The following is a 25244-nucleotide window of genomic DNA, read 5'->3' as shown; positions in this document are numbered from 1 at the left end:
CCCCACTGCTCTGTGACCAATCAGATAGCCACTTAACCCTTTGCTGCTGTCCTCTGAGCCATAAAAACCTCACATGGTTAAAGGGGTGAGTAGGTTAAAGGGGAGAGTAAGTGAGGAGACCCATAGGAGGAGCCCAAGTTCTACATGCCAGCTCATCAGTCCTCCCCAGCATCCCTGGGGCCCCAGGGGCCCCGGCTGTCTCATCCTGAAGGAATCACAACCATCAAATTGAAAAAGAAATTTGTGTGTGTGTGTGTGTGTGTGTGTGTGTGTGTACGTGTATCATGTTGTAGCACACATGCTGTGGCACACGTGAGGGTCAGAGGTCAGCCTTCAAGAGCTGGTTCTCTACCTTGTTTTGAGGCTGGGTCTCTCTTGTTCTATAGTGCTGCCTACCAAGCTAGTTGACTTGTAAATTTTGGGTAATTCCCATCTCCTCCTCCCTTCTCACAGGCATGCTGGGGTTACAGGCCTGTGCCACTGCATCTGGCTTTTTTTTTTTTTTTAATTTTATGTATATATGTGTATTGCCTGCATGTAGGTTAAGTGCGCCCGTGTTGTGCAGTGCCCACGGACGACAGAAGAGGCTGTCGGATCCCCTGGAACTGGAGTTACAGACAGCTTTTAGCTGCCAGGTGGGTGCTGGGATTCAAACCCAGGTCTTCTGTGAGAACAGTCAGCGTTCACTGCTGAGCCATCTCTCCGGCCTTTGCATCTGGCCTTTTTTATGTGGGTTCTGGGGATCAAACTCAGGTTTGTACCACAAGCACTTTTACCTGCTGAGCCATCTCACTGGCCCTGAGGCCCAGTAGTCTCTGGCCTTCCTCCCTGCAGGTGAACCTCTTGAGGCTCAGAGAGGCAGAGGAATCTCATAGAGGCTGCACAGCAAGTCAGGGCAGAACTAGGCCTGGAAGTGGACTCCTGTGGTGCCTACTCCCAATTCTCTGTTTCCATCCCGCTCCCAGCCTTGGGGGAGGGAGGGCGCTTTGTGTGGATGGGAAGGGCCTCCCTGGAGCATAAGGAGGTGCCCACGGTGGGAGACGTTGACTGATGAGCCTGGATGTGGCAGCTGGCTCCTTGCCCAGCCCTGAGGGAATTTCAGTGTGGTCTTAGACCTATCTTCCCTCAGCACCGGCTCCTACACGCTCCGCTTTTTCCTTCTACCTCAAAATATAGAAAACAGAATACACCACTTCTGACACTGACTCCAAATGAACTAATCCGAGAATCTATAGAGTTGGATAAGAGTTCCCGTGTGTGTAGCCCAATGTACTTGACACAGGAGGAAGAGGTGTGAACAGGGGCACAGCAGGCAGGGTCCTAAGTCAAAATTGCCCCTGGTGCCCTTGACAGCATCTGTCGCTCGAAGCCAGCCGCTGTCCTCCAGACCCTTCACCTACTTTCCTCCCTTGACCTGGTCTCTCTTCCTACCCTCCTCTGTTGAACTCACTCCTGACGGTGAATGACTGTGGGGTCACTGTTTCCATGGTTTCCATGGTCTCACTTCAGGGCCTCTGCACATACTGTTCCCACCTGTGAGAACACAGGGGCACAAGTGTCTTTGAGATGGATTCTCCCATCTCCCTCAAGTTCTGGTTCACAGACTGCTTGTACCTGAGGCCTTTCTCTTCACCTTGCAGCCCTCGCCGGCCCTGCATGCACTACCAGGCTCCTCCTCTGCCTCATTTTTAAAAACCATTTTTACTTCCTATTTTTACTTTTTGTGTATGAGTGTATTGCCTGAATGTATGTTGTGCACCTGTGTTGTACAATGTCCATGGAGGTCTGAAGAGGGTATCGGATCCCCTGGAACTGGAGTTATGGATGGATGGATGGTTGTTCACTGCCACGTGGGTGCTGGAAAGTGAACCTGGTCCTCTAAGAACAGCCAGTGCTCTTAACCGCTGAGCCATCTCTCCAGCCCCATCCGTGCCTCATTTCTGTCCATGATTACACGCGATCACTGTGGTCTGAGGAAGCACCTTGTGTGTGTACTGCACTAGAGCACTGTACTGGGCTTTGACATCCTTGGGCCCTCTGCTGTGCTGGGCAATAGTTGCTGCGTGTCACTGGGGCTCGGAAGATGGCTTCAAAAGGGGTATATGGCCAGGTTTCAGGAGCTGTGGGAGGAGCAGCTGTGGTGGGGTGCTCTGGTTGTTCTTGGCATGACATATTCCTTCACTACCCAGTCTGGGCTCTGAAGGTGGTAACACCTGCCATCCTTTGTTAATACCACTCCGTGGTGTTCATACTTGAAATTTCTTGTCCAGTGATTTGGTGCCCTTTGCCCATTTTAAGTTTATTTATTGATTATTTATTTATCTATTTATTTATTATTGGTAGGGTCTCATGTACCCCAGGCTTGCCTTGAACTCGCCCTGTTGCTTAGGATGACTTTGAACTTCTGATCATCCTGCCCCCACTTCCAGATTACAGGTATGCATCACCCCATTGGGTTTTATGGTGTGCTGTGATGGAACCTAAGACTTTTCGCATGTTAGGCAAGCGCTTTTCCAACTAAGCCACATCCCCAGCCCTGTTGTAAGTTGTTCTTTATTTTGTGGTTTTTGTTGTTGTGGCTTTATTTCTTCTTGGTTCCAACTGTCCCCTGTCCCTGGGGAAGTACCAGGAATGAGAGACTCAGGTACGGTTGACCTCACCGTCTCCCCAGTTCCCCATTCCCTGAGGCCTGGGGATGCTGGGCCACCAGGACAACCACTGGGGCCCCACCACCTCATTAGAGGTGTCCAGGACAAACAGGCAGACCTAAGTCCCATGGGGCCTGTGTGCCGCTGTCTGCCTGCGACTTGAGCGAGAGCCCTGGCACCTGGCTCCTCCTCTGTGCCCTGAGTCACCTCTGTCTTCCCCAGCCCCGGCCTTACTCCCAGCTCTTGTATACATGTCATCATACCTGGATATATTTCACAGAAATCCTGAGAGCTGAACAGGAACGTGGTCATTTGGGAGATGGAGTCCTGGCATCACACTCCCTCTGAGCGGTTCCTCTCCAGGTCACAGGGGCTTAATTATAAAGCCACCGTGAGAGCACAAACAGGACTCGCACTCAGTAAAACTCCTGTGGATAAAACACTTCCCGCACAGCAGGCACACTGTTCACCCAGCAAACGTGTAACCACTGCCCTGTGTGTGCAAATGGAGGCCTGGCTGCTGGGGTCTGCGTCAGTCACAAAGCGGGCCCTGGAAGGACCTCAGCCCCCAGGAACCTCCCGAAGAGGCAATTGGGAGTCAGCACTGAGCATGTGTGCGCAGTGAGCGCAGGCAAGGGCACTGGCCGCCTGGGAGATGGAGATTCAGGGCAGGGAGTTTATAGTTTCTGTTTGGTTTTTATTAAAATATATTAGTTATACATAATAACAGGACTCCTATGACATTTTCATCTATGTATATAATGCATTTTGATCCTATTCTCCCTATTATCCTCTTGGACCTTTCCACTCTCTCTGGTCCTTTCCTCTTCCCAGCTAATGCCACTCTGTCATTTCTTTTGGTGACTCACTGAGTTTCCTTAGGGTTATTTGCCGGAGCCTGGGCAGCTGAGCAGTGGCCACATGACTGAATAACATTTTACCCCCCCACCCCCGCTTCCAGCAACTATCGCTTTCCTGTAGCTCTTCGGGGAGGGGTGAGATACCCTTTCTAACAGGAGACATTCGAGAGAAGACCTGGAGCAGGGAGGGGGAGCCATGTAACTATGAGGGAAGAGCGTCCTGGCAGAGGAAACAGCCAGGCAGGAAGCCCTGGGAGATGGAAATGGTTGGAGAACAGAATGGATGTGGCAGGCTCCAGCACCCCTGCACCATCCTCAGACGATCAAGTAATCCAACAATTGGAATTTAGTCTCTGAGGGTTGCCGTTTGTAGTCCTTGCCTTCGAGTCAGGTGTGGACGGGGAGCTTTGGGGGTGACTTCTACACCATCCTGCCCATCTGTATAGGTAGGGTGAACAGTGCTCTGTAGGAGACCCCGGCACTTTCAAGTACATGACTTGGTTCCCTGAAGCACAGCTTCGGGAAGACAGGGCGTGGGTTCTTCCGTCGTCTACCTTCCTGAGCAAACCCAGCTCGTGAGGATCACAGCGCGAGCACCTCCGCCCCACCTTTATTTTGAAGAAGTTCGTCACTTGAATGAAAAGCTCATAAGCGTGACTCTGTGCTGCTTACAGTCAAAAAACAGTTGCTACCGAAGTTGTTGAGTCTTTCCTGATGCCCTGGGTTTAGAATCATGTGTCACGAATGTTACCAACTGTCATGGATGGCTATCCATGGGAGCCCTTTAAGGGAAATAGGTGCAGATCTGGAGATCTGAGAGAGCCTGAGCAGAGGGAATAGAGTCTGAAAATGCCCGTGTGTGTGTGTTTGTTCATGTATGCACATGTTTCGGGGGAGTGCGTATGTGCGTGCAGGTTCACATGTGCATGGGGGTGCGTATGTGTGTGGAGGCCAGAAAACAACCTCGGTGTCCTCTGTCAGACACCCTTCACCTGTGTTTTGAGACAGGGTTTCTCATTAGCCTAAAACCACAAGTAGGGTAGGCTAGCTGGCCAGCTAGCCTCAGTGATCCACCTGTCCCCACCACCCTCAGAGCTGGGATTATAGGAGCTTACTACCATGCCCTGCTTTTTCTTTTAATGTGGGTTCTAGGGTTTGAATTCGGGTCCTCATGCTTGCGAGACAGGCATTTCACAGACGGAACTGCCTCTCCAGCCCTGGAATCGCTCCTAAGTTCAGTCCAACATTAGATGCCAAGGGTTGTAATGATGAGCTAGGCCCAACCACGTTCTGCCTTTCTAAGCCACGCCGTCTCTGGGGAAATTGACATCCATCCAGCAGTCACAGATATTTGGGAGACCTCCTGCAGAGGGACACATGCTGGGAGACCCTGACCCAGCCCAGAGCAGCACTTCTTAGCCTTGGCTGCATGCTGGAATCTTTGGAGAGTTCTGCAGTACTGATGCCACCCCTAGAGATTCTGATGTCATGGCCCACCAAGCAGCCCAGGCCTCTCCACAGTCTCATGATTAGCCAGGGCTGAAGGCCAGAAAGAGAGCTCTGCCCAGCTTAGCCAGGGTAATTGAGCCCTGAAGAGAATGAAATCAGCAAGGTCATTAGGTCCGGACACCATGAACCCTACGTATGAAGAAAGGTGGACCTGTCCTGTGAGTGGTGGGAGGGATAGGTGCAGTAGATGGGTGTCGTGATCCAGTGTGCCCTTTGGGAAGGAGGTCATACTTCTTCAGAACTGGCTGGAGGGGAGCCAGTAAGGGCGTGAGGAAGGAACATCCCAGGACACCCAGGGAGAGAAGGTTGGTTTATGGTGTAAAGGAGGGAGGAAGATGAACCAGATGGAGCCCCCAACAGGTGGGTGCAGCAGAGGTAGAAGACAGGAAACCCCCCATAAATCTGACTTTCAGCATCTCAAGAGAATGCTGGTCAAGAAAAGGATACAGGTGTGTGTCACAAGTTCAGGTCGGGATCTGGGTCTAAGGTTTTTCCAGGGGTCCAAGGTAATGGAACTGGTTTCTGATCAGTGGGTCTGGCGTTACAGCCAGATGTGGGCTGGGCCTGGGCATTGATCATTCCTAGGAGACTGTGGATGAGGCATCTGGGAAGAGTGGCACTCAGAGTTAACAGGCTTAGGGAAAGAGCTAAGTTCAGATCTCAGCTTCCCAGGCTTACCTGAGGTCATGAGGTGACATTTGCCTGCAGGCTTCAGACTCAGCCTCTTGGACCCGGGCAGCCGCTGGGTTCTCTGACAAGCGGTGGACTTCTTGGCTAGGAAGGATGTCCTGCAGGAGGGTCCTGCCTCATGGGAGACATGGAGGTGGTAGCCTGGCAACCAGCACAGCTGTGGAGTGCAATCCCTACAGTTAGCCCTCTTCCTAAATCATGTCTCCGTTTTTTTTAATCCATGAAATGAATATAAAGTCATTTTTCATTCCTCCTGGAGTGCAGGATCCAGAGAGCCAAGAAAGAAAATGTAGGATTCCCAGAAACAAATCTGGGATTCCTAGTGGGGGCCATGTGAGTGTGACTGAAATTGCCCTCCTTTAGGCCAAGCAGTATACCTAGGTGTTCCCCTTCCTATGGGGAACTTACACACTCCACCCAGGTGGATGCCCTGGGCTGGGAGGAAGTGCATCCCCTAGTGGAAATGGCTGTGGTTCTTGTGGCTGCAGGAGGCAGAGGATTCAATAGATGTAGAGGGAGGAGAGGACCCTCCAGAGAGGGAAGTGGGGGCCCGCAGGACTTCAATGTCAGGAGGCCAACTTATAAATGTTTAATAAATACACAAAGGTGGTAACAGATGCCGAAGAGAAGCCGTAAAGGCTTCCTTTAAGAGAAAAGCTAAGAATACAGGGAGAGAAAGGGGGAGGGGGAGGGGGAGGGAGAGAGAATATTCAGAGCTCTTATTACAGTATAATATAATCGTTCTATTTTGTATTACTTAGTGTTAAGCTCCCCTCCTCCCCCTCTATATTCCCTTTTTCTCCTCCTGCTTTTTCTTCCAGCCAGGGTCTCACACTAGCCACGATTAGCCTGGAACTCACTATGTACTACTGGCCCAAAACTCAGGCGATCCTCCTGCCTCAACTCTCAAGTGCTGATATTAACAGCATGAGCCACTATGCTCAGATAATTTAATTTATAAGTCAGACTTTACCACAGCTCATGTATATGGGAATAAGCATAGCGTGTATGGGCCTCCATACTGTCTGCAGCTCCAGGTCCCCACTGAGAGCCCCCACTTGGATTATATCCCACATGGTTAAGGGCCCTGTTGCATTACTAGTTTGCTGTAGGGCCTGCCCTGTGCATTGTGGAATATTGCATAACTTCCCCAACATTGCTCACTGTATGCCCCTAGCCCCTAGCAGCGCCTCCCTCCAGTAGTGATGACCAAAATATCTCCAGACATTGCCAAGCACATGCCCTTGTTAAACACCCCTGACCCACAGCCTGCTGTGTGCCAGCTCTGTGGCTGATCCTGTTCTTATCTCTTGCCACTTGGGCAGAGCTAGCTTCAGGCAAACAGCTGGAGCAGGTGAACCCGGAAGTGCTCACCCTGCCTGCTTCTGCCTTCCACACCTTCCATCTCCCCTTGCCTGGCTTCTTTGACCCAAGGACTGCTCACTTTCTGATCTGTGCAGAGACAGGAAGTGAGTTAGTGACGATCACACAGGCGGTCTGTGCTTCCATCTCCCCATCTGTGAATTAGACATGGAAAGTGTCCAACTCCACTGTATGAGGAAGAAGGTAGCTGTTCTGTGTAAAGCACAGCCCAGGCATGCAGTGAGCACCCCTATAGTTGGTCTTTTGGATTTAGAGACTGAGTCTCACTGGGTAGCCTAGGCTAGCCCTGAGCTCACCGCCCTCCTGCCTCAGCCTCCTGGGTTGCTGGTATCACATCATTATTCTTTCTTTTGGTGTGCTAAGCCAAGGGTACAGTAGTGGTAAGGAAGGCACGGCCTGTCTGTGGGTTCTTGTGCTCAGGAGGAAGGCGGCTGTCTTACTCTGTAATTGCTGTTCGGTGTGATGCATGCTGGGGTGGGAGGCCTAGGAGCTGATGCCAGGGAGGCGGGCAGGACGGTTGCTCACCCAGGAGGCAGAAAAGGCAGGCTTCCTGGAGGAGGTGGGATCTCAGCTGAGCACAAATCAGGGTGCAGGGAGCGAGTGGATAATGGGCTGGGTCAGCTATCTTTCATATACTTTAAAAAAATCTCTGCAAAGAGGAATCCCATTGCACAGGCTGTCATAGAAAATAAGGGTGTACCCTGTCTAAGGGTCCCGGGCTTTGTGTTGGGAATTCCCATCACCTCTCCAGATATCTGACACAAAGGTGCGTGGAATACTAGAGGCTGGGTGGATGTCCAGTGTACCACTCATGTTGGTGGCCGGGGGGGTTGCCCCTCTTGTTTCCACTGAGGTGTATGTGTATACCTTGGCACAGAGACACATCCCTAGGCATTTTCTGCTTGTTGATGCTGTGGTCTGGCAGGGGAAAGAATGGAGAGGCAGGTGTGAAGTGGAATCAGAGAGGGTCAAGTCCAAGCTCACCTTCAGGACACTGGAGGAGGGTCACATGATGGTCTGCCTTTGAGTTATCTCGGAACTGGGCTGATGGACACCTCTCACCTGGGTGACTGTTATCACCTCTGAGGATGAGAAAGACATGGTGCATTGAATGTGGCAAAATGTACGTTGATGGTTAAAGTTCATGCCCTGTTTGCTGAAACCAGGCAATTAGCCTGCTGGTGTCCAGGAAATACCAGTCTGTCTTGATTCTGGGAGGTGTGGTCAGCAAAGGTAACCCACCTTTCCATGATGCCAGCCTTTCCCAGGCTGGCCCCTGGTGACAATGGATAGATGTTGAAATCTACCCTCCTGTGATGCCTGTAGGCTCCTGGTGATGACGTGTGTTGTTCTTTCCCCTGTACAGCTACAGTCTCCGCCTAGCATCCCGGTGTGCTCCAACAACAGCCTCGTATATCACCAGACAGTGTAGAAAGGTCAAGGCTACTGCTGCAACCCAGTTCCAAGGACCCTTCTTCAAAGAGTAGACCCTTCACCTGCTCCCTGACAGGTAGGAGGCAGCGGGCCCAGGCACTATCTTGTGGCTCTTGGGGCTGGGGGTGGGGTTTGGGGCTGGGTCTTGAGTCGGTGGGAGAGGGAGAGAGACATGATCACATGGTAGAGATGGCCTGTCGAGGACTCATGAGCCCAACATGAGGCTTCCTCTAAGAGGGGGCTTGGTGTCTGAGAATATACACTCTGAACACTGGGGTTCAAACCCCAGCTCTGCCACACTTGGCTGTAGGACCTTAAGTCAATTAATTTCTCTGAGCCTCAGTCTTTACATGTTGTAAACAGGGACGTCCAGCCTTCAGAATTGTGAGGGACAAAATCTAGTGTTGAAGTCACCACATTGGTGGTGTGTTAGCTTTCTATGGCTGTGATAAAACACAGACCAAAAACAACTTGGGAAGGAAAGGGCTCATTGCATTGTTACTTACACTTCCAAGTGACAGTCCGTCCTTGAGGGAAGTCAGGCAGGAACTCGGGGCAGGAACCTGGAGGCAGGAGCAGAAGCACAGAACACAGAGGAACACTGCTTACTGGCTTGCTCCTCTGGCCTGTGCTCAGTCTGCTTTCTTACACAATCCGGGACCACCTCCCTAGGCACTGCCCACAGTGGGCTGGACCCTCCCACATCACTCAACAATCAAAATGCCTCACACACAAGGGCACAGGCCAGTGATAGAGGAAATTCCCCAGTTGAGGTTCCCTCTTCCTAGGTGTGCCAAATTGACAACCTAACTCAACCTTGATGGGTGGTATTTTGCTGTGTCATCCAAAACAGGTGCAGAAATGGTCTAAGTGGGGTGTTTTTTAAAAAAGAAAAGTGTATGATTCTGCCATTCCAGTTACGAGCTCAGTGTGACTGTGCTTGCATACACTGAACCTGCGTGAGAATGGGCCTGTCAACAGCTAACTATGGACAGGGCACGTTGAGGCCCCTGGCCCCCGCTACTGAACCAGTGGCCACTGATAGAGTCTGGATAGTAGAGAGTCACTGTCGTGAGCTGAATAACCACTGTCGAGCCCAACAGGCTTTAATAGAGAATTCCAAACCCACACAGTTGGCCGGTTAGAATCATTGGGTCTCAAATTTAAATAAAAACTCATGAATATGGAAAGAGACTTGTGTGGGGGGAAGGTGGTTGTTAGAGGTGGGGTGGGGGAAAGGGAGGGTAGGGATGAGAGAAATCAGAATGCAGTGCGTATATGTATGAAAATGTCAAAGAACAAATTTAATAATTAAAAATTGTGTGCGTGTGTGTCTGTGTGGGTACATGCCTGTATACACGTGTGTGAGGCAGTCAGGGGACAGCCTCAGGGCTGGTGTGGTTGGGCTCTGCTGAGGACCCTCTTCCTTATTTGTAGACAATACCCTCTAACGGTCCCCTCAGATCAACTTTAGGTGGCAGATGGAGGGCAGGGTCTCTGCTCTCCCTCGTTACAAAGCCACTAATGGCCTCATGGGGCCCCACTCTCATGGCCTCCTGGAGCCCTTATTACCTCCAGAAGGCCTCTCTTCTGACCAGCACACTGACACACACAACAGGGGTTTTAGGGAGACATGTTTGTTCCAGAGCACTGTTGGCCATAGCTCAGGAAGAGACCTGCAGATCAACATCCCCATTTTATAGGAGAGAAACTGAGGCACACAGAATAAATGGTAGAAACTGCATTAGAACTCTGGTCCTTTGACTCCCAGCATGGATGATCAACTTTAGGTGGACTGTGCCTAGTGAGGCAGAACTTTACGCTGTCAGGAGAGGCGACTGACTCTCAGAAGATCCACAATCCCTATGACATTGTCAAAGGTGGCTCTCTTGTCTAAGCTTTGTTTTCTTCCTGTAGCTCCTCCAGGATTATTGTCAGCCTCTGAGGAAAGTCAGGGACAGCACAGAGCATCGGAAAACCATTTAGCAATATCCACTAAAACTGACCACATGGATACCTCAGGCCCAGCAGCTCCTCTGTTGGGGTCACCTCAGCAGAAATTAGTGCACTGTAACACACACAAGAATATTTATGTGTGGCCTAAGCAGTAGGCAGTCATGAGGACCTGAGTTCAAATCTCCACCTCCTCTCATACAGAAAGCCAGTCGTGTATGTGTGCATTCCTGTACCTCATCTCTGTGGATTGGGAGGAGTGGAGACAGGAGACTCGGTGCTTGCTGACTGCCAGCCTAGCTCCAGGTTCAGGGAGCGGGGGGGGGAGAGAGAGAGAGAGAGAGAGAGAGAGGGAGAGGGAGAGGGAGAGAGGGAGAGAGACCGAGACCCTGTTTGTCTCAAGGGATTAGTAAGGTAGAGGTTGATGGAATAGAATATCTGACATCTTCCTCTGGCCTCTGTACATGTACATGGGTGTGTACACCCACATAAAAAGTATGCATACACCATGTACACATGTATCACCCAACACACACAATAAATTTTTAAAAATTAAAACAACAAAACCAACAAAAAAGAATGTTAACATGACACAGGCCCCAGCATCTCCACCTGCCAGAAATGCACACACAGGTGCACCAGCATGGCTTCCACACACACAAGAATGCTCCAGTGGCATTACTCTAGATGCCTCACTGCCCCCCCGCCGAACCCTAAGTCATGCATCAGCAATGGACTAGAGGGACCAATGTGGATATTCCCACAGCAGAATACTGTAAAATGGAAAGATGGACAGAGCTAAAGCCCCATGTTCAGGTGGACGGAGCTATAGCCACATGATCAGAGCCTCACAGACACGCTAAATGGAAGAACAAAAACATAGGTGCTGATCAGTTCTATGTGTTTAAGTTAAAAAAAAAAAATGAACTAGGCTTGGTGGTGCAGGCCTGTAATCCCGAATACTTGAGAGACAGAGACAGGATGATCATCAAGTTCAAAGCCTGCCTTGGCCGTATAGTGAGACCCTGTCTCAAAACTAAAAAGGGGGCTAGAGATGTAGCTCAGTGGTAGAGTGCTTGCCTAGAATGTGGGAGGTCCTGAGCTCAATCTCAGCACTAAAAAAAGAATGGACGAGAGAGAGGGAAGGAGGGAAGGAGGGAGGGAGGGAGGGAGGGAGGGAGGGAAAGGAAGATAGGAAGAAGGGCAAAGCCAGTCTAAAGTGATAGAAACCAAGCTGATGGTATTGGGGGAGGTATCCTGATGGGGGGAAGGTTCGTGGCGGATAGGAGTCACATTCTGCTTCATCTCATACTGCTGACACACTATGGAAGTTCATCAAATCAGGCTTATTTCTGTATGTATGACCTACTCTAGTAAATGACTTAATGTAAAACTTAAACTGAGTACCGTGTGAGCAGCCACAGTAGGCCCTGAGCACGTGGTCACCATTGTCATTTCCTGTCTGTTTTTCTCCTCAGCACCCGAAGTGACCTGGAATCAGTGAAGCCAAAGGGACCGGCAGTTTGCCCTACAGAGAGTACCAGCCTAATATTGAAACAGTTTTCCAATTTACTTTGAGAGAGAGAGAGAGAGAGAGAGAGAGAGAGAGAGAGAGAGAGAGGAGAATGCATGTGTGCTCGTGCCTGTGCAGGTACATGTATGTGATTTTCAAGCCAAGGTCCCAGCCCCATGGAGCAGGAAGGCAGGAGCCTCCGCATCATCTGGATGGTCCTTGGACGCAGCCCAGAGCTAAGCTCCACTGTGCAGCCTTCCTGCCGGGAGGGGTCTCTCCTACTATGCAATTTTTACAGAGCCCCCTGACCCTGCTTTGTGCTTCCTGAGCTGTCCCTTGCTGAAACTTTGGTCTGGCCCTGGGGCGGGGTTGTCAACTTCAGTCTTGTCAGAGGAAGGACCTTCAGGAGGCCAAGCTTCCCTTCCATACCATCGCCACCCTCAGCACCCCTCTCCTCACAGCATCTCTGGGAATCAGTAGCATATAAATCCATCCGTGCTGAGGCTGAATCTTGGCCTTAGCACTTGGAAAAACCCCTTTCCTACCTAAACAACCCGAAGTTCTAGATTTCTCTGCCCTGAAATCTTTGCAGAGAACCCTAGAGCAGGTGTGCCCGGGAGGCAGACTTCTCCCCGGTTTTAGGTCTGGTCTCTCCCCCGGAAGGAGCAGTAGATGGAGATGCTGGGGTGGAGGGTGGGACCTGGTGGGACCACCTACACTGTTCGCGGCAGAGCTCAGTTAGCTGAGAAGCAAGCGAAGAGCAAATAAGGAAGTGTTGAAGAGAACAGAGGTTCGAAAGGGAGATTTCCAAGTGGAAACGAAGTGCTAGGGAGGGGAAGGGCTGACCACTGCTTTCTGGTGGGCAGTCCATCTCGGACAAACGGGGTGACTGAGCTCAGACTTCTGACCTGGGTCAGCAAGGTTCTTGGGTTTTGTGCCTTTCGGGCAGACCCCAGAGAAGGATGTCTGAGATCATTTGGATGCTGTTTCCGCAGCTCCGTTCCAGTCTGGACATGTGAGAGTTGGACAGAACTCGGGAGAGTTGTCACACAAGAAAGGGATTTTTTGTTTTTGTTTTTATTTTTCCAGGGCTACTTATGGTCGATCTTGCAACTCTGTAAATATGTATATAGACACTTTTAAAAGCACGTATTTATGGCTCCAACTGTAAATGTCCCATTTTTAAAGTTTTATAATGAGTGTTATTTAATTAATCAGTCGGCTGGCTGCAGTAGAGGGACTGACTGGTCCAGGAGGAAGGGTCCCAGGAGACCCTCACATGGGCAGAAAAACACCGACCGTTGGCCGGTGTCACCGTTTTTCCTGTTTTCCCACCCAGCTAAACTCTAGTGTTTGTTTTGAATTTTCACACACTGGAATCCTTCTGTGCACCTTGCAGTTATTAACACACAAACATGGACTCGTGGTTGCTGAGGATCCTACCAATCCAGGATGTCCCACAGCTGCGCATACAGACTGTACCCCAGCCTCTCCCAGCAGCCAGGAAAACACAAAAACCCAAAGCCTTCACAAGTCACTCTGAGCCAACAGCGAGCTCTAGAAAACATTGCTGGGCTTTTGGGGGATTCTCTGTCTGTCTCTGTCTCTGTCTCTCTGCATGTGCAAATGGTGCCACTCACCCTGCAACACTCCCCATTCTATCAGGAAAACTGCTCCAGTGAGGAAAACAAAATGGTTTTGTCAGTGGTGGTGTTTTCTGGTCCGTGGAGGTCTTCCAGTGTGTTTTGTTTTTTTTTTTCAATCCCACCACGGGGAAGACAGTGTCTGCCATGTGAAGAAAGTGAACAATAAAAGTGTGAAGAGCGATTGTGAGGCGTGAACTTGGGCGTGGTCATTCCAGCCTTTGTCTTCTGGGTTAGTGGATTCTGGCCTGGTGGAGGGGAAGTTGGGTGGGCTGTGCTCTAGCAGCAGGAGGACTTGGAGGCTTTGAGAAGACCCTTGCCGGTGTCCTGGTGATGAGCAAGGTTCATCTGCCACACATTAAGTTACCCAATTCCATTTGCTAAGACTAGACAGCCTCTTGTGATTGCAAATAACACTCTTTTTATTATAATAATTATTATTTGTGTGTGTGAGTGTGTGTGTGTGTGTGAGTGTGTATGTGGAGATGCCACATGGATTCCAGGGACTGAACTCAGGTCACCAGGCTTGCACTGCAAGCAATTTAACTTCTTGAGCCATCTCACCAGCCCCACAAATAACACTCTGAGTGTGTGTGTGTGTGTGAGTGTGTATGTGGAGATGCCACATGGATTCCAGGGACTGAACTCAGGTCACCAGGCTTGCACTGCAAGCAATTTAACTTCTTGAGCCATCTCACCAGCCCCACAAATACACTCTGTGTGTGTGTGTCTGTGTGTGTGTGTGTGTCTGTGTCTGTGTGTGTATGTGTGTGTGTGTGTGTTCATGGGTGTGTAGGTGCGAGAGGCCAGAGGACAACCACAGGTGTCCACTGTTTTGTTCTGTTTTGTTAAGACAGCATTTCTTGCTGGCCTGCAACTCATCAAGTAGGCTAGGCTGGCTGGCCAGAGAACCCCAGGGATCCACCTGTTTTATCCTCCATAGAGCTGGTACAAGACCATACCACCATGCCCAGCTTTTCAAAAGAAATTTAAAAAAAAATTTAGTTATATGTATGAGTGTTTCAGGTATGTAAGTGCACCCATGTCATGCAATGCCCATGGAGGCCAGAAGAGGGCATCAGATCCCCTGGAACTGGAGTTAAGGATGGTTGTTAGCCATCATGTGGGTGCTGGGAATTGAACCATGTCCTGTATACCAGAGAGGCATCTCTCCAAGCCCCCAGCTTTATTTTTTAATTTTAATTCATGCTTTGGTTTTTTGAGACAGGATCTCCCTGTAGCCCTAGCTGGACTGGAACTTGCTATGTAGACCAGGCTGGCCTCAATCTCATAGAAGTCTGTCTGCCTCTGACTTCTAAGTCCTGGGATTAAAGGCGTGTGCCACCATGCCCGACTAATGACTGGCTTCGTGTACCTAGTATAACACTGTAGCTGCACCTGTAATTCCTTCGTGTGGCCACGCGCTCCACGAATGGCTCTGCCATGCTTCTGTCCAGCATTCAGTGCACTGACTCTGAGCTGCTTACACTTTGAGGTTATTAGGAATCATGCTGCTTGGGGCTGGAGAGATGACTCAGCGGTTAATAGCACCGGCCGGCTGCTCTTGCAGAGGACCCGAGTTCAATTCCCAGAACCCACATGCAGCTAACAACTGTAACTCTAGTTCCAGGGGATCCGATGTCCTCTTCTGACTTCAGACACTGCACAACATGGGTACACTTACCTACATGCAAGCAATATACTCATACACAGAAAACTAATAAAATATTTTTTAAAAATAAAGAATAATGCTGCTCTGAACATTTTTGCAGACATTTAAGTGCAGATACGGGTTACTTTGGGTGCACAGCTAGGTGGGTCCCATGGCCAATTCTTGTTAACCTTCATAATAACCATCAAACTGTTTTCCAGAGTGGTTGCACGATTTCACATTCCCATGGCAATATATGAGGATTCCGATTTTCCCCCAACTTTGCCAGCATTTGTCATTGGTTTTTAAAAAAAAACAAAACAAAACCAAAACCCCCCCAAACCTTAGCAATGATGTTAGACAGATGGCTCTGCAGTTAAGAGTGCTCACTACTCTTTCATAGGACCCAAGTTCAATTCCCAGCACCTATGTTGAATGGCTTACAATTGCTTGTAACTCCAGGTTCAAGGGATCCAACACCAATCAGAATCAAAAGCAGATCTTCACTGATGTCCAAGTACCACATGAGGGGGGAGAAAGCTCAAAGCTCTGTCTTCTTCCCTCAACAGTAAAAATCAGAAACGAGGCTACAGGGTTCTCCAGAGAAACAGAACCACTAGGCGATTTCTATATAAGTAAAAGAAAACATGATGGATTGGCCCACACACTCAGAGTCTGAGAGGTCTCTCACTGTGATGTCTGCAAGCTGGAGGCCAGAGCGACTTTTCAGACTGGTCCCGTTCAGTCCCAGTCCAAGACCCTGAAAGCCAGGGAGACCATGGAGACTATCCCAGGGTCAGGGCAGGAGAGGATGTGAGCTGCCCCTGTAAGGCTGTGTTCTAGTTTCTGTCTGTTGTTGTGATACAAGCACTCTGACTAAAAGCAACTTGGAGAGGAAAGGGGTTATTTGGCTTACACTTCCAGGTCACAGTCCCTCACTGAGGGAAATCAAGGCGGGAACCATGGAGGAACGCTGCTGGCCGCCTCACTCTCTGGCCCACTAACAGTCTTACACTTAGTTAGCTTTCTTATACAGTCCAGGACCCCCATCCAGGGAATGGACTGGGCCCTCCTACATCGATGAAGAAAGACAATCCATCATAGACATGTCCACAGTCAACCTGATAGAGACAGATACTTAATTGAGATGTTTTTTAGGTGATTCTAGGCTGTGTTGACAGTTACTGTTAACTAGGATAGACAGGAAAAGGATAAAATTCCTCCTGGCCACTCTTACTCTATTCAGGATCTTTATGGATTAGATGAGGCACCTCCAATCCATAATCTCATCTGCAAATAACCTCATAAACATCCTGAAGTCAAGATGTGGCACCCCATGTCTGCTCCCACCCACATAGGAGATTGGCCACCGCATATGATTCCCACTCTCTGGAGCAAAATAGAAGGGTGAAGGCAAACCTTGTGTGGTGAGATTCAACATTGAACCCCAAGGCTGGCCCATAGGACTGAGTTCACACAGGCCTCGCTGCAGGGCTCTACAGTAGTGGTCCTGGCAGGAAGGCCAGCAGAGTGGATGGGCGTGAAAGACCATTTGAGCAGATCAAGAGAGCTGGTAAGGAGATCAGACAGCCCTGTGTGAATGGGGGTGTGTGGCTATCCTGGCTTCCTCTGAGAGAGGAGGGAACACAGGGATGGTGGCTGACCATGATCAAGCCTCCTCAACTAATCACATTGGGCCTCAGAAAGACTCATGAAGGAAACAGTTTGTATAACAATGCTGTGTGGTAGACCTTTTCTAGGAAAGACATAACACATGCACATATACATCTATTCACCCCAGAAAGGGAACCTATGACAGATCAAAGTAATGATTGCACCAAAGTCCAACTTGGTGAACCAGTGAGTTTTTATTGGGCTACTAACAGGAGGAGAGGTGAGAGGTTACGTATAGGAGCAGGGATGTATCAAGCAGCTGCATCACTGAAAAGCCCACCTCAATGACGGCTCACGGAAGCTGCAACCCTGGAGTCCTCTGTACAGCTTGATGTCTCTCTAGCCCTCTAGTGACTGACCACCCTCCAGGTGCTTCCCAGAACCTGCTGCACCCAGCCACCTGTCTCCAATGAGGTCATACAAGGAGTGGAAACGAAGTCCTGCATTCCTCTGTGGCAACAGCAAACAGAATGGCCTTGACGTCCCTGAGATGAGTTAAAACTGGTAGGGATTGCAGAGAACTAGGATTTGGGTAAAGTCTGAGTTAGCAAATTGCTGAGTCAATTTGAGTGTGCAAAGATAACAGGAGTTGGGGACTGGAGAGATGGCTCAGCGGTTAAGAGCACTGGCTGCTCTTGCAGAGGACCTGGGTTCAATTCCAGTACCCACATGGCGCCTAACAACCATCTGTAACTCCAGTTCCAGGGGATCCTATGCCCTCTTCTGACAGACATTGCAAGACACAAGTGCACTTACATGCAGGTCGTACACTCATACACAAAAAGTAAAAATAATATTTTTTTTTAAAAAAGAGGACCAGAGTTGCTGATGTACGACACCTACCAAACAGCATCTACTGCCAGTCCTGAGCCAGTAGCTCCCCTGAGGCTGTGATGTTGTCTCTTGTCAGCAGATGGGAGACCTCCCACGAGTCAGAACTCCAGGATGCTGGGCCTTTGTCCAGGCAAGGACAGCATGGATAGACAGGTGAGCCAGTGACTCCTGTCCCTGCACTCTCTGCCTTGGAGAGGGAGGCCTGAGATGACCCTCAGGTACAGGACAAGAGAGGCCATGATTTGGTGCCCAACTCCCTCCAACCTGCCTCCAACCTGAGGTGGGTCTCTGCAAGGTTAGGGGAACATAAGTGTGGGATACTGTGTGGTGTTGCTGGCCACACTCAGCTACTCAGAACTACTGATTCCCAGAATCCCCCTGGGAAGCCTGCCTGGCCCCTGCCCCTTTATGATAACAGGCTCGTAGGAAGTGTCTGCCCAGCCCGGCGGAAAGTGGAACCTGGCAGCCTGGCCCCATGGGTGGTACACAGAGTAAATCTTCTTCCTGACTGGCCCCTCCACTCTTGTAGCCAGACAGAGAACCTGGGCAGCTTTGCTGAGAGGCTGAAGCAGGTGCAGGGCGGTCTGGTCATCTGACAGCTGTCACTCAGCTTGTGCAGGATGGGCTGGGAACATGAGACTTGGCACTCAGGCATCTAAACTACTTTGTAAAGATTGTTTCTATTATGTTTATTTATTCATCTCCTCTCCCACCATGTGTGTATGTGCATGTGTGCTGTGCCATACATGTGAAGGTCGGGGGCAGCTTGGGGGGCTCAGTTTTTTCCTTCCACCACGTAGGTCCTGGGAATCAAACTCATCAGGTCATCAAGCTTGGCAGCAAGTGCCTTTACCCTGAGCCGTCTCACCATCCCTGCTCAGGGGAATCTGAGACTGAGGGTCTCCAGTTTTGCACCCTAAGCATCTTGCTTTCCTCTAACTGTGGTTCGGGTAGTTTCTTGGGCTGTGTATGCACCTCTGAATCCCATTATATCACTCTCCTTGGCATCTCATGCCCACACCTTGCCCTCTTTGACCAAGCAGCTGGGATATATACTCTATCTTCTGCCACTGGGCCTTGGCACGAACTAATTCCTCTCTTTACAATGACCTTTCTTTCAACAGTCATGTGACTCTCCACTTAAATGCCATCCCTCAGGATTCTTCTCTGTCCTCCGGTCAGCAGTAGCTTCCTAGGTACCACTGGGCCATTCATCTTATTCTCAGGCTTGTCTCAGATGGGATGTTCTAGTCTTTAGATTCTATTGAACATCAACTCATTGAGAGCCAAGTAACCAGCTCTGCATCCTGGTGCCAGCCCCAGCCCCTTACTTCTGCAGATCCTCTGATTCACCTCAGAATGCACCTTGGCGGCCTCTCTGGGGGAATTAGACCTCAGACGAGCCCGGGCTGTGTTGGTGTTAAGTACAGGATGTGGAAATGGTTGGGACAGAGTTTTTTGCCCAGTGCTCACCAATGCTCCGAGCCAGGTCTGCCTGCCTGTCTTTCCTTCTGTACAGGACCCCTGTGCCTCGCTTTACAACGGCACCAGGTCTCCCTCTGTGGTCACCTTTGGGGCCAGGGGACAAATGAGGTGGCTTTCATCTTATACGTCGCTGCTGCTTCTCAGCTAGGTTGCTGTTGCAGAGCGCTGAGCCATCATCATCATCAGGGCCTCTGTGACTATTTGCAAGAGACCCCCCAAGACTGGGCTTGTTGACTCTAAGGACTAAAGTCCTAATATGCAAACAGGGTGACTGAGAAGTGATAAAGATACACAGCTGCTGCCATTTCTTGGTCTCTGGCAAGAAGGCCTTATTTTTAATCCCAAAAGGGACCTTTCAACTCACCTGCTTACGGTCATGTCGCCCTGGATATCTCAGCTTAGAGATGTGACCTATCAGCCTTCTCTCCTTTAAATTGGCCAATCCAAAATTAAGGGAGGGGAATCCACTGAAACCCAGACTCTCCCTGGAAGATGTTGGATTCTTGGTTTCCAGGTCCTCTCTCCACTGTGCAGAGCTTCATCTTTCTCTACAAATGTGTGTTTGTATGTGCGATTCTTTTATTTTTAATTTTTAGAGAATATTTTATTTTTATTTTATATGTATGCGTGTACTGCCTGAATGTGTGTAAGTGCACCTGTGTCGTGCAATGCCCATGGAGGTCAGAAGAGGGTGTCATATTTCCCTGGAACTGGAGTTACTTATTTTTATTTAATCTATGAATGTTTTGCCTGTGTGAATCTAGGTGTGACACATGCATGCAATGCCCACAGAGGCCAGAAGTGGGCATCAGATCCATCCCCAGGAACTGGAGTTACAGAGGGTCGTTAGCTGCCATGTGGGTTCTGGGAATTGTGGGTTAAGAACTGCCAGTGCTCTTAACCACTGAGCCATCTCTCCAGCCTGTATATGTTTCTTTATGTATCAATGTGGTCTTCACCTTTCAACAAAAGATTGCCTGTTGCTCTCTGCTGGTCTAGATTTCTCCTGCCTTTTAAATATATTATTTATAATTTTTATTTTATGTGTATGAGTGTAATGCCTTCATGTAGTAAGTGCACCTGTGTTGTACATTGCCTGCAAAGGTCAAAAGAGGGTGTTGGATCCCCTGGAACTAGAGTTATAGATGACTGTTAGCCACCATGTGGGTGCTGGGAATCGAACCTGGGTCCTCTGCAAGAGCAGCTGGTGCTCTTAACCAATGAGCCATCTCTCCAGTCCCTTTCCTGCCTGTCAATTATTTAGTTGGCTAAGAAAATCAACTCAGCCTTATCCCTAGACTGATGATGTGCCAACTGCAATATGTTGACGTTCCCTCAAAGAAAGCAGGGTTGGGGAAGAGTCACTGGGCCCTCTCCCAAGATGCTGGCCACTCCCTCCTGCACCTCCCGGCCACCTGTATGTGATTCTGCCCTAATTACTGGTGGCCTCCTGGTCTTGGGAAGGTGAAGGCGGGGATGGGGCAGACTTCATCTATACAGCTGTGGGAAGTCAGCATCCATGCTGGGGTGAGTCACCCATGCTCTGTAAGTAAGCCCAATAAGCTAATTGGTTCCCCAAGCTGGGTGTTGGTAGAATCTTACTTTGGCTTGCCATTGATGCCCTATAAGGAGGAAGGCAGACATTTGTTTACATCTCTCTGGGGAAAGAGTTCCCACAACAGCTTCCAGGTTAGACACAGGATGCCCAAATTCTATTTGAACTTTGGAAAACCGCGAAATAACTTTCAAGTATAAGTTTGTACGTACTATCACACAGGGTACACTCCCACTAAAATGTTGAAATTCAGAAGTGCCCAGGCATCCTGTATAGCTGTCTGGTGACCCTGTGCAGAGGGCTGAGTCCCTGACAGTATCTCTCTCTTTTGAATCAACTGGAGGGACTCTCGCTGATCATTGTGAGTGCTTGTCAACCAGCCCTGGCCCTCAGCCCAGCAACCAGGGCAGCAACGTCCTGTGCTCTTAGGAGCAGCTCCAGCCTTGAATGCAAAGGTCGTGGAATGTCAAGTGGGGCCCAGAAGACTCTAAAAGAGTGTTCAAGTGGCTCTTGACACCTGCTACATACATGCTTGAGTTGTGGCTCTGACCTCTGCTTGATGCATAAAGTTTAGTTTGGGGTTTGAATAAGCAGTTTCCCTCTTTTGCCATCGGATGCAAAAGATCCAGAGGTGGATGGGATAAGAAAGAGGATGGGTTTTGGTAACGGTGTCAGGATGTTGCCGAAGACGATCATTCTTGGACAAGAAAGGGCTTCTACAGCTGTGGGCTCCTGCTCTGCCCAGGGGCACACCAGAGAGTACCTCTAACCAGCTGTCTCAGAAGGCTTCTGTGAAGTGGCAGGAAATAAATCCTCTCTGTGGTATCCAAGTGCCATTAAACACTTTAAGAAGTACAGCTGACCCAGGGGAGGGAAGGCAAGGGTGGTACACAGAAGCCCACTCAGGTAGTCTCTCTCTCTGTAGCTTAGGCCCATCTCTTAACAACCACATATCCTGTCTGAGATCCCCCAGCACCAATCATCCAGGCAAATTTTTGTGTGATTGTTGAAACACCAATTTTTTTAATTGGGAAGTTTATATTGTTAGTAACTGAAAAACAGAAAGAGAAAAATCTAAAGAAACCCCCCAACCTCCAGGTTTTATGTAAACAAACATTAGCAGCTACTGTGCCACAAACCTGTTCTATGACCTTGAGGTGTCTATCAGTCCCTGTGCCTCAGTCTTCTCATCTGCAAAGCTGGTACAATTACAGACATAAGGTTGTTGGGGAAATTAAGTTGGCTCTTAAAACAAAAGCACTAGACAGAGTAGTGGTATACACCTTTAATCTCAGCACTTGGGAGGCAGAGGCAGGTGAATCGCTGTGAAATCGAGGCCAGCCTGGTCTATATAGCAAGTTCCAGGCCAGATGGGGCTACAGGGAGACACTGTCTCAAAAGACAAACAAATAATCAAAAACAAGATAAACAAACAAAAAGGCTTTAGTCCCTGACGTCAGGTACAGAGTTAGCGGCAATAGCTTTTAAACTCTAAGACCATCAGGGCTGGGGATGTGAATCAGTTGGCAGAGCGCTTGCCTAACATGCACGAAGTCCTGGGTTCCAACCCCAGCATCTCATAAACCAGGTACGGTGGTCCATGCCTGTGATGCCAGCACCAAGTTGGTGGAGGCAGGAAGATCAGGAATTCCAGGTCATTCTTGGCTACGAATTAGTGTGTCTGAGTCTACATGAGAACCTGTCTCAAAAAAAAACCAAACCAAACCACCACCACCACCGTAACAACAAAATAAAACTCTCAGCTTTTACACTTCCTTTAATAATGGTGGTGGAGATGTTCTCATACAAACAATATTCAGATTCCTTCTGTTTTCCTGTGGACCCTGGACAGCCTTGTGCTCCCTTGCCTTGGCCTGATGTTTTATGTTGAAGTGGGATGACTGCTGAGGGGAACACAGACAAGAGTTGTCTAATACATAGCAGGTTTGGAGCCCTGGGCTCGGTGCCAGCCTTTGGGAGCAGGGAAGGAGGGCCCCATTAGTGTTCCTATATTTTCAGAGGAGGAAACAGATGCAAAGATTTCCTCTGAGGTCGCATGGGGGAGCAAGCCACCAGGACTTGTGATGGGGTGGGAGATGGCCTGTGCCCCCTTCTCCATGGAGCATTCTGTAGTTGCTGCGAATGCCTGTGGGGCAAGGCTCTTCCTGGCTTCCTACGGCTCTGTGACTTGCCTTATACCACCCAAGGTCCCGATGTCCCAATCCTCTAAATCAGGGAAAGCTGAGGACTCCTGCTGGCAGCAAATGGAAGGGGCCCTCCTGGCCTGTGGCATCAGGTGAGAAGGCAGCTTTCCCAGATCTGTTCCCAGCTAGGTCCTTCGGTCTGGTGGGAATTACACCACCATCCAGGTGCCCTCTTGTCCTGACAGTTACCTGCAGAGAAGTGAGGGGGCCGCTTCTTTGTAGCGCACAGGTACAGACAGTCTTCTCTTCCCTGGATTACCTTCCTTCTTTGTATTTGGACCGCTAAGGGAGACACAGAACACAGAAGAAACCAAGGACTCTGATATCCCTGACAAGCAGTGCTGTTTTGTGACCTCCTCAAGTAGTGATTGGGAAGGCGAGGCCCTTCAAGAACAGATATGGGGGTTGCTGGTTACGAATTAGGCCTTCTTCCCAGTTGGTGGCTAGAAAAGTCCCAGGCAGGTTTATCTGGCACCATCTTTGTGCACGTCTGCTCTGCAAAGCCTCTGCTGCTTCAGAAAGTCTGATACCATGGGCACAGCACCTCTGTGAAGGGCTATGGGGAGCAGGAGCCCTGCTGGGCCATGCAGACAGGAGGGGCAGCAGTGGGAACCCTCGGTGTGGCCAGAAAGCCACACCTGGAAGACCCAAGTTAAATCCCTCAACTGTTCCAGCTTCCCAGACTCTACCCTTCTCAACACATATGCATGAATGTACACACGTGTGAACACACATGTATGCATATGGCCACACAGCCACGAACACGCATACAAGTTCGGAGATACACACATGTATACACACGTGTATACAGACACATAAGCATACATGCACTCACACCTTCACACATATATACACACATACATATGAACCCATATGCCTGTAGTCACACAGGCATGCACACACAAGTTCACAGATACACACCATTCACATGTACATGTTTGAAGACACATATATACATGTTCATACACACAGGCACACGTACCAATACATACACACAAACACAGTACATGTATGCACACATCACACACATCCACACATATTCTCACACATGTATGAGCACACTCACATGCACATGCACACTTCCTCTGATAGACCCTTTCCCATACATGTGCTGCCAGGACACATGTATGCTCCCAGTGACACCTGCTGAGACAGTGGTTGAGAAGAGGACTTGCCATTGGCCTTGCCTACCAATGAAATGGACCTTGGGCTGTGCCAGCTCCTCAAGGCTCCAGCACCAATTCTTGACCTAAGTCCTGTGCTCTCTCCTGAGCACCATCCCTCCATAAGTTCCCAGCAGAAGCAGTCACAAGTAGGTGGAGTCCTGGTTCTTGCTAGAAGGGAGATCTTAACCTGGAGCATGAGGTTGTGTGAGTGGGAAGGGTGGGCATGTGCGGGTACCAGGGTGAAATCGCCCCCAAATGCTTCAGTGTTTCTCCCAGCACAAGACTTTGTGTGGCCCTGGGGAAGTGTGTGTGTGGCATCAAAGATGCAAGGAGTAGATTTGCTGGGTGGGGAGACTGGAGATTGCTTTTTAAATGTAAATACAGGGGCCGGAGAGAAGGTTCAACAGTTGCATACTGGCTGCTCTTGCAGAGGATCTGGGTCCAGTTCCCAGCACCCACAAGGCAGGTAACAACCGTCTGTAAGGGATTCAATGCCCTCTTCTGGTCTCTATGAGCACTGCACAATATTGATGCACTTACATGCAGGCAAAACACTCATATACATAAAATAAAAATAAATAAATCATATCTCCCTTAGTAACACCTGTTTCCTACTGTTCTTCTCTCTCAGGTTCTTTTCTTTTCCTTTACCCTCCTGTTTCCTTTTCATTATCCTGGTTCCTGTAGTTATGTCTGTATACTCACTTAGAAGGATTTGGTACTAGGATCTACATATGAGAGAGAACATATGTCATTTGTTTTTCTGAGTCTGTGTTACTTCACTTAGTATAACAGTTTCTAGTTTCATCCATTTACCTGGAAATTTCATGATTTCATCTTGCTTTACTGCTGAGTAGAACTACATTTGTATAAATAAACCACATTTTCATTATCCACTTGACAGTTGAGTGACACTTAGGATGCTTCAGTCTCTTAGCTATTATGAAAAGAACAGCAACAAGCATGGATGTACAAGTGTCTCTGCAGTAGGATGTGTTCTTTCGGTATATACCAAGGAGTGGTATAACTGGGTCATATGGTA

The 25244-nt window shown here is 49.3% G+C and overlaps 1 protein-coding gene across 7 annotated transcripts in view; it reads left to right on the top strand.

The window, feature by feature from the left end:
* Positions 1 to 12024, top strand: part of Prdm2 (PR/SET domain 2) — a 117955-nt gene extending 105931 nt beyond the window's left edge. For all 7 annotated transcript variants that reach the window (XM_008856052.3, XM_008856051.3, XM_008856048.3 and 4 more), the window contains 2 exons: positions 8457 to 8600; positions 11956 to 12024. In XM_008856052.3, coding sequence (XP_008854274.1) covers positions 8457 to 8577 — 121 coding nt within the window. In that variant the 3' untranslated portion in view covers positions 8578 to 8600; positions 11956 to 12024. The remainder of the gene's footprint in view (positions 1 to 8456; positions 8601 to 11955) is intronic.
* The last annotated feature ends 13220 nt before the right edge of the window (positions 12025 to 25244 follow it).

This window comes from Nannospalax galili, unplaced genomic scaffold (genome assembly GCF_000622305.1).
Source record: "Nannospalax galili isolate Female #2095 unplaced genomic scaffold, S.galili_v1.0 scaffold1028, whole genome shotgun sequence".
Lineage (NCBI taxonomy): Eukaryota > Metazoa > Chordata > Mammalia > Rodentia > Spalacidae > Nannospalax > Nannospalax galili.
The sequence above is the reverse complement of the archived record's forward strand: the minus strand, read 5'-3'. Positions and strand labels throughout refer to the sequence as shown.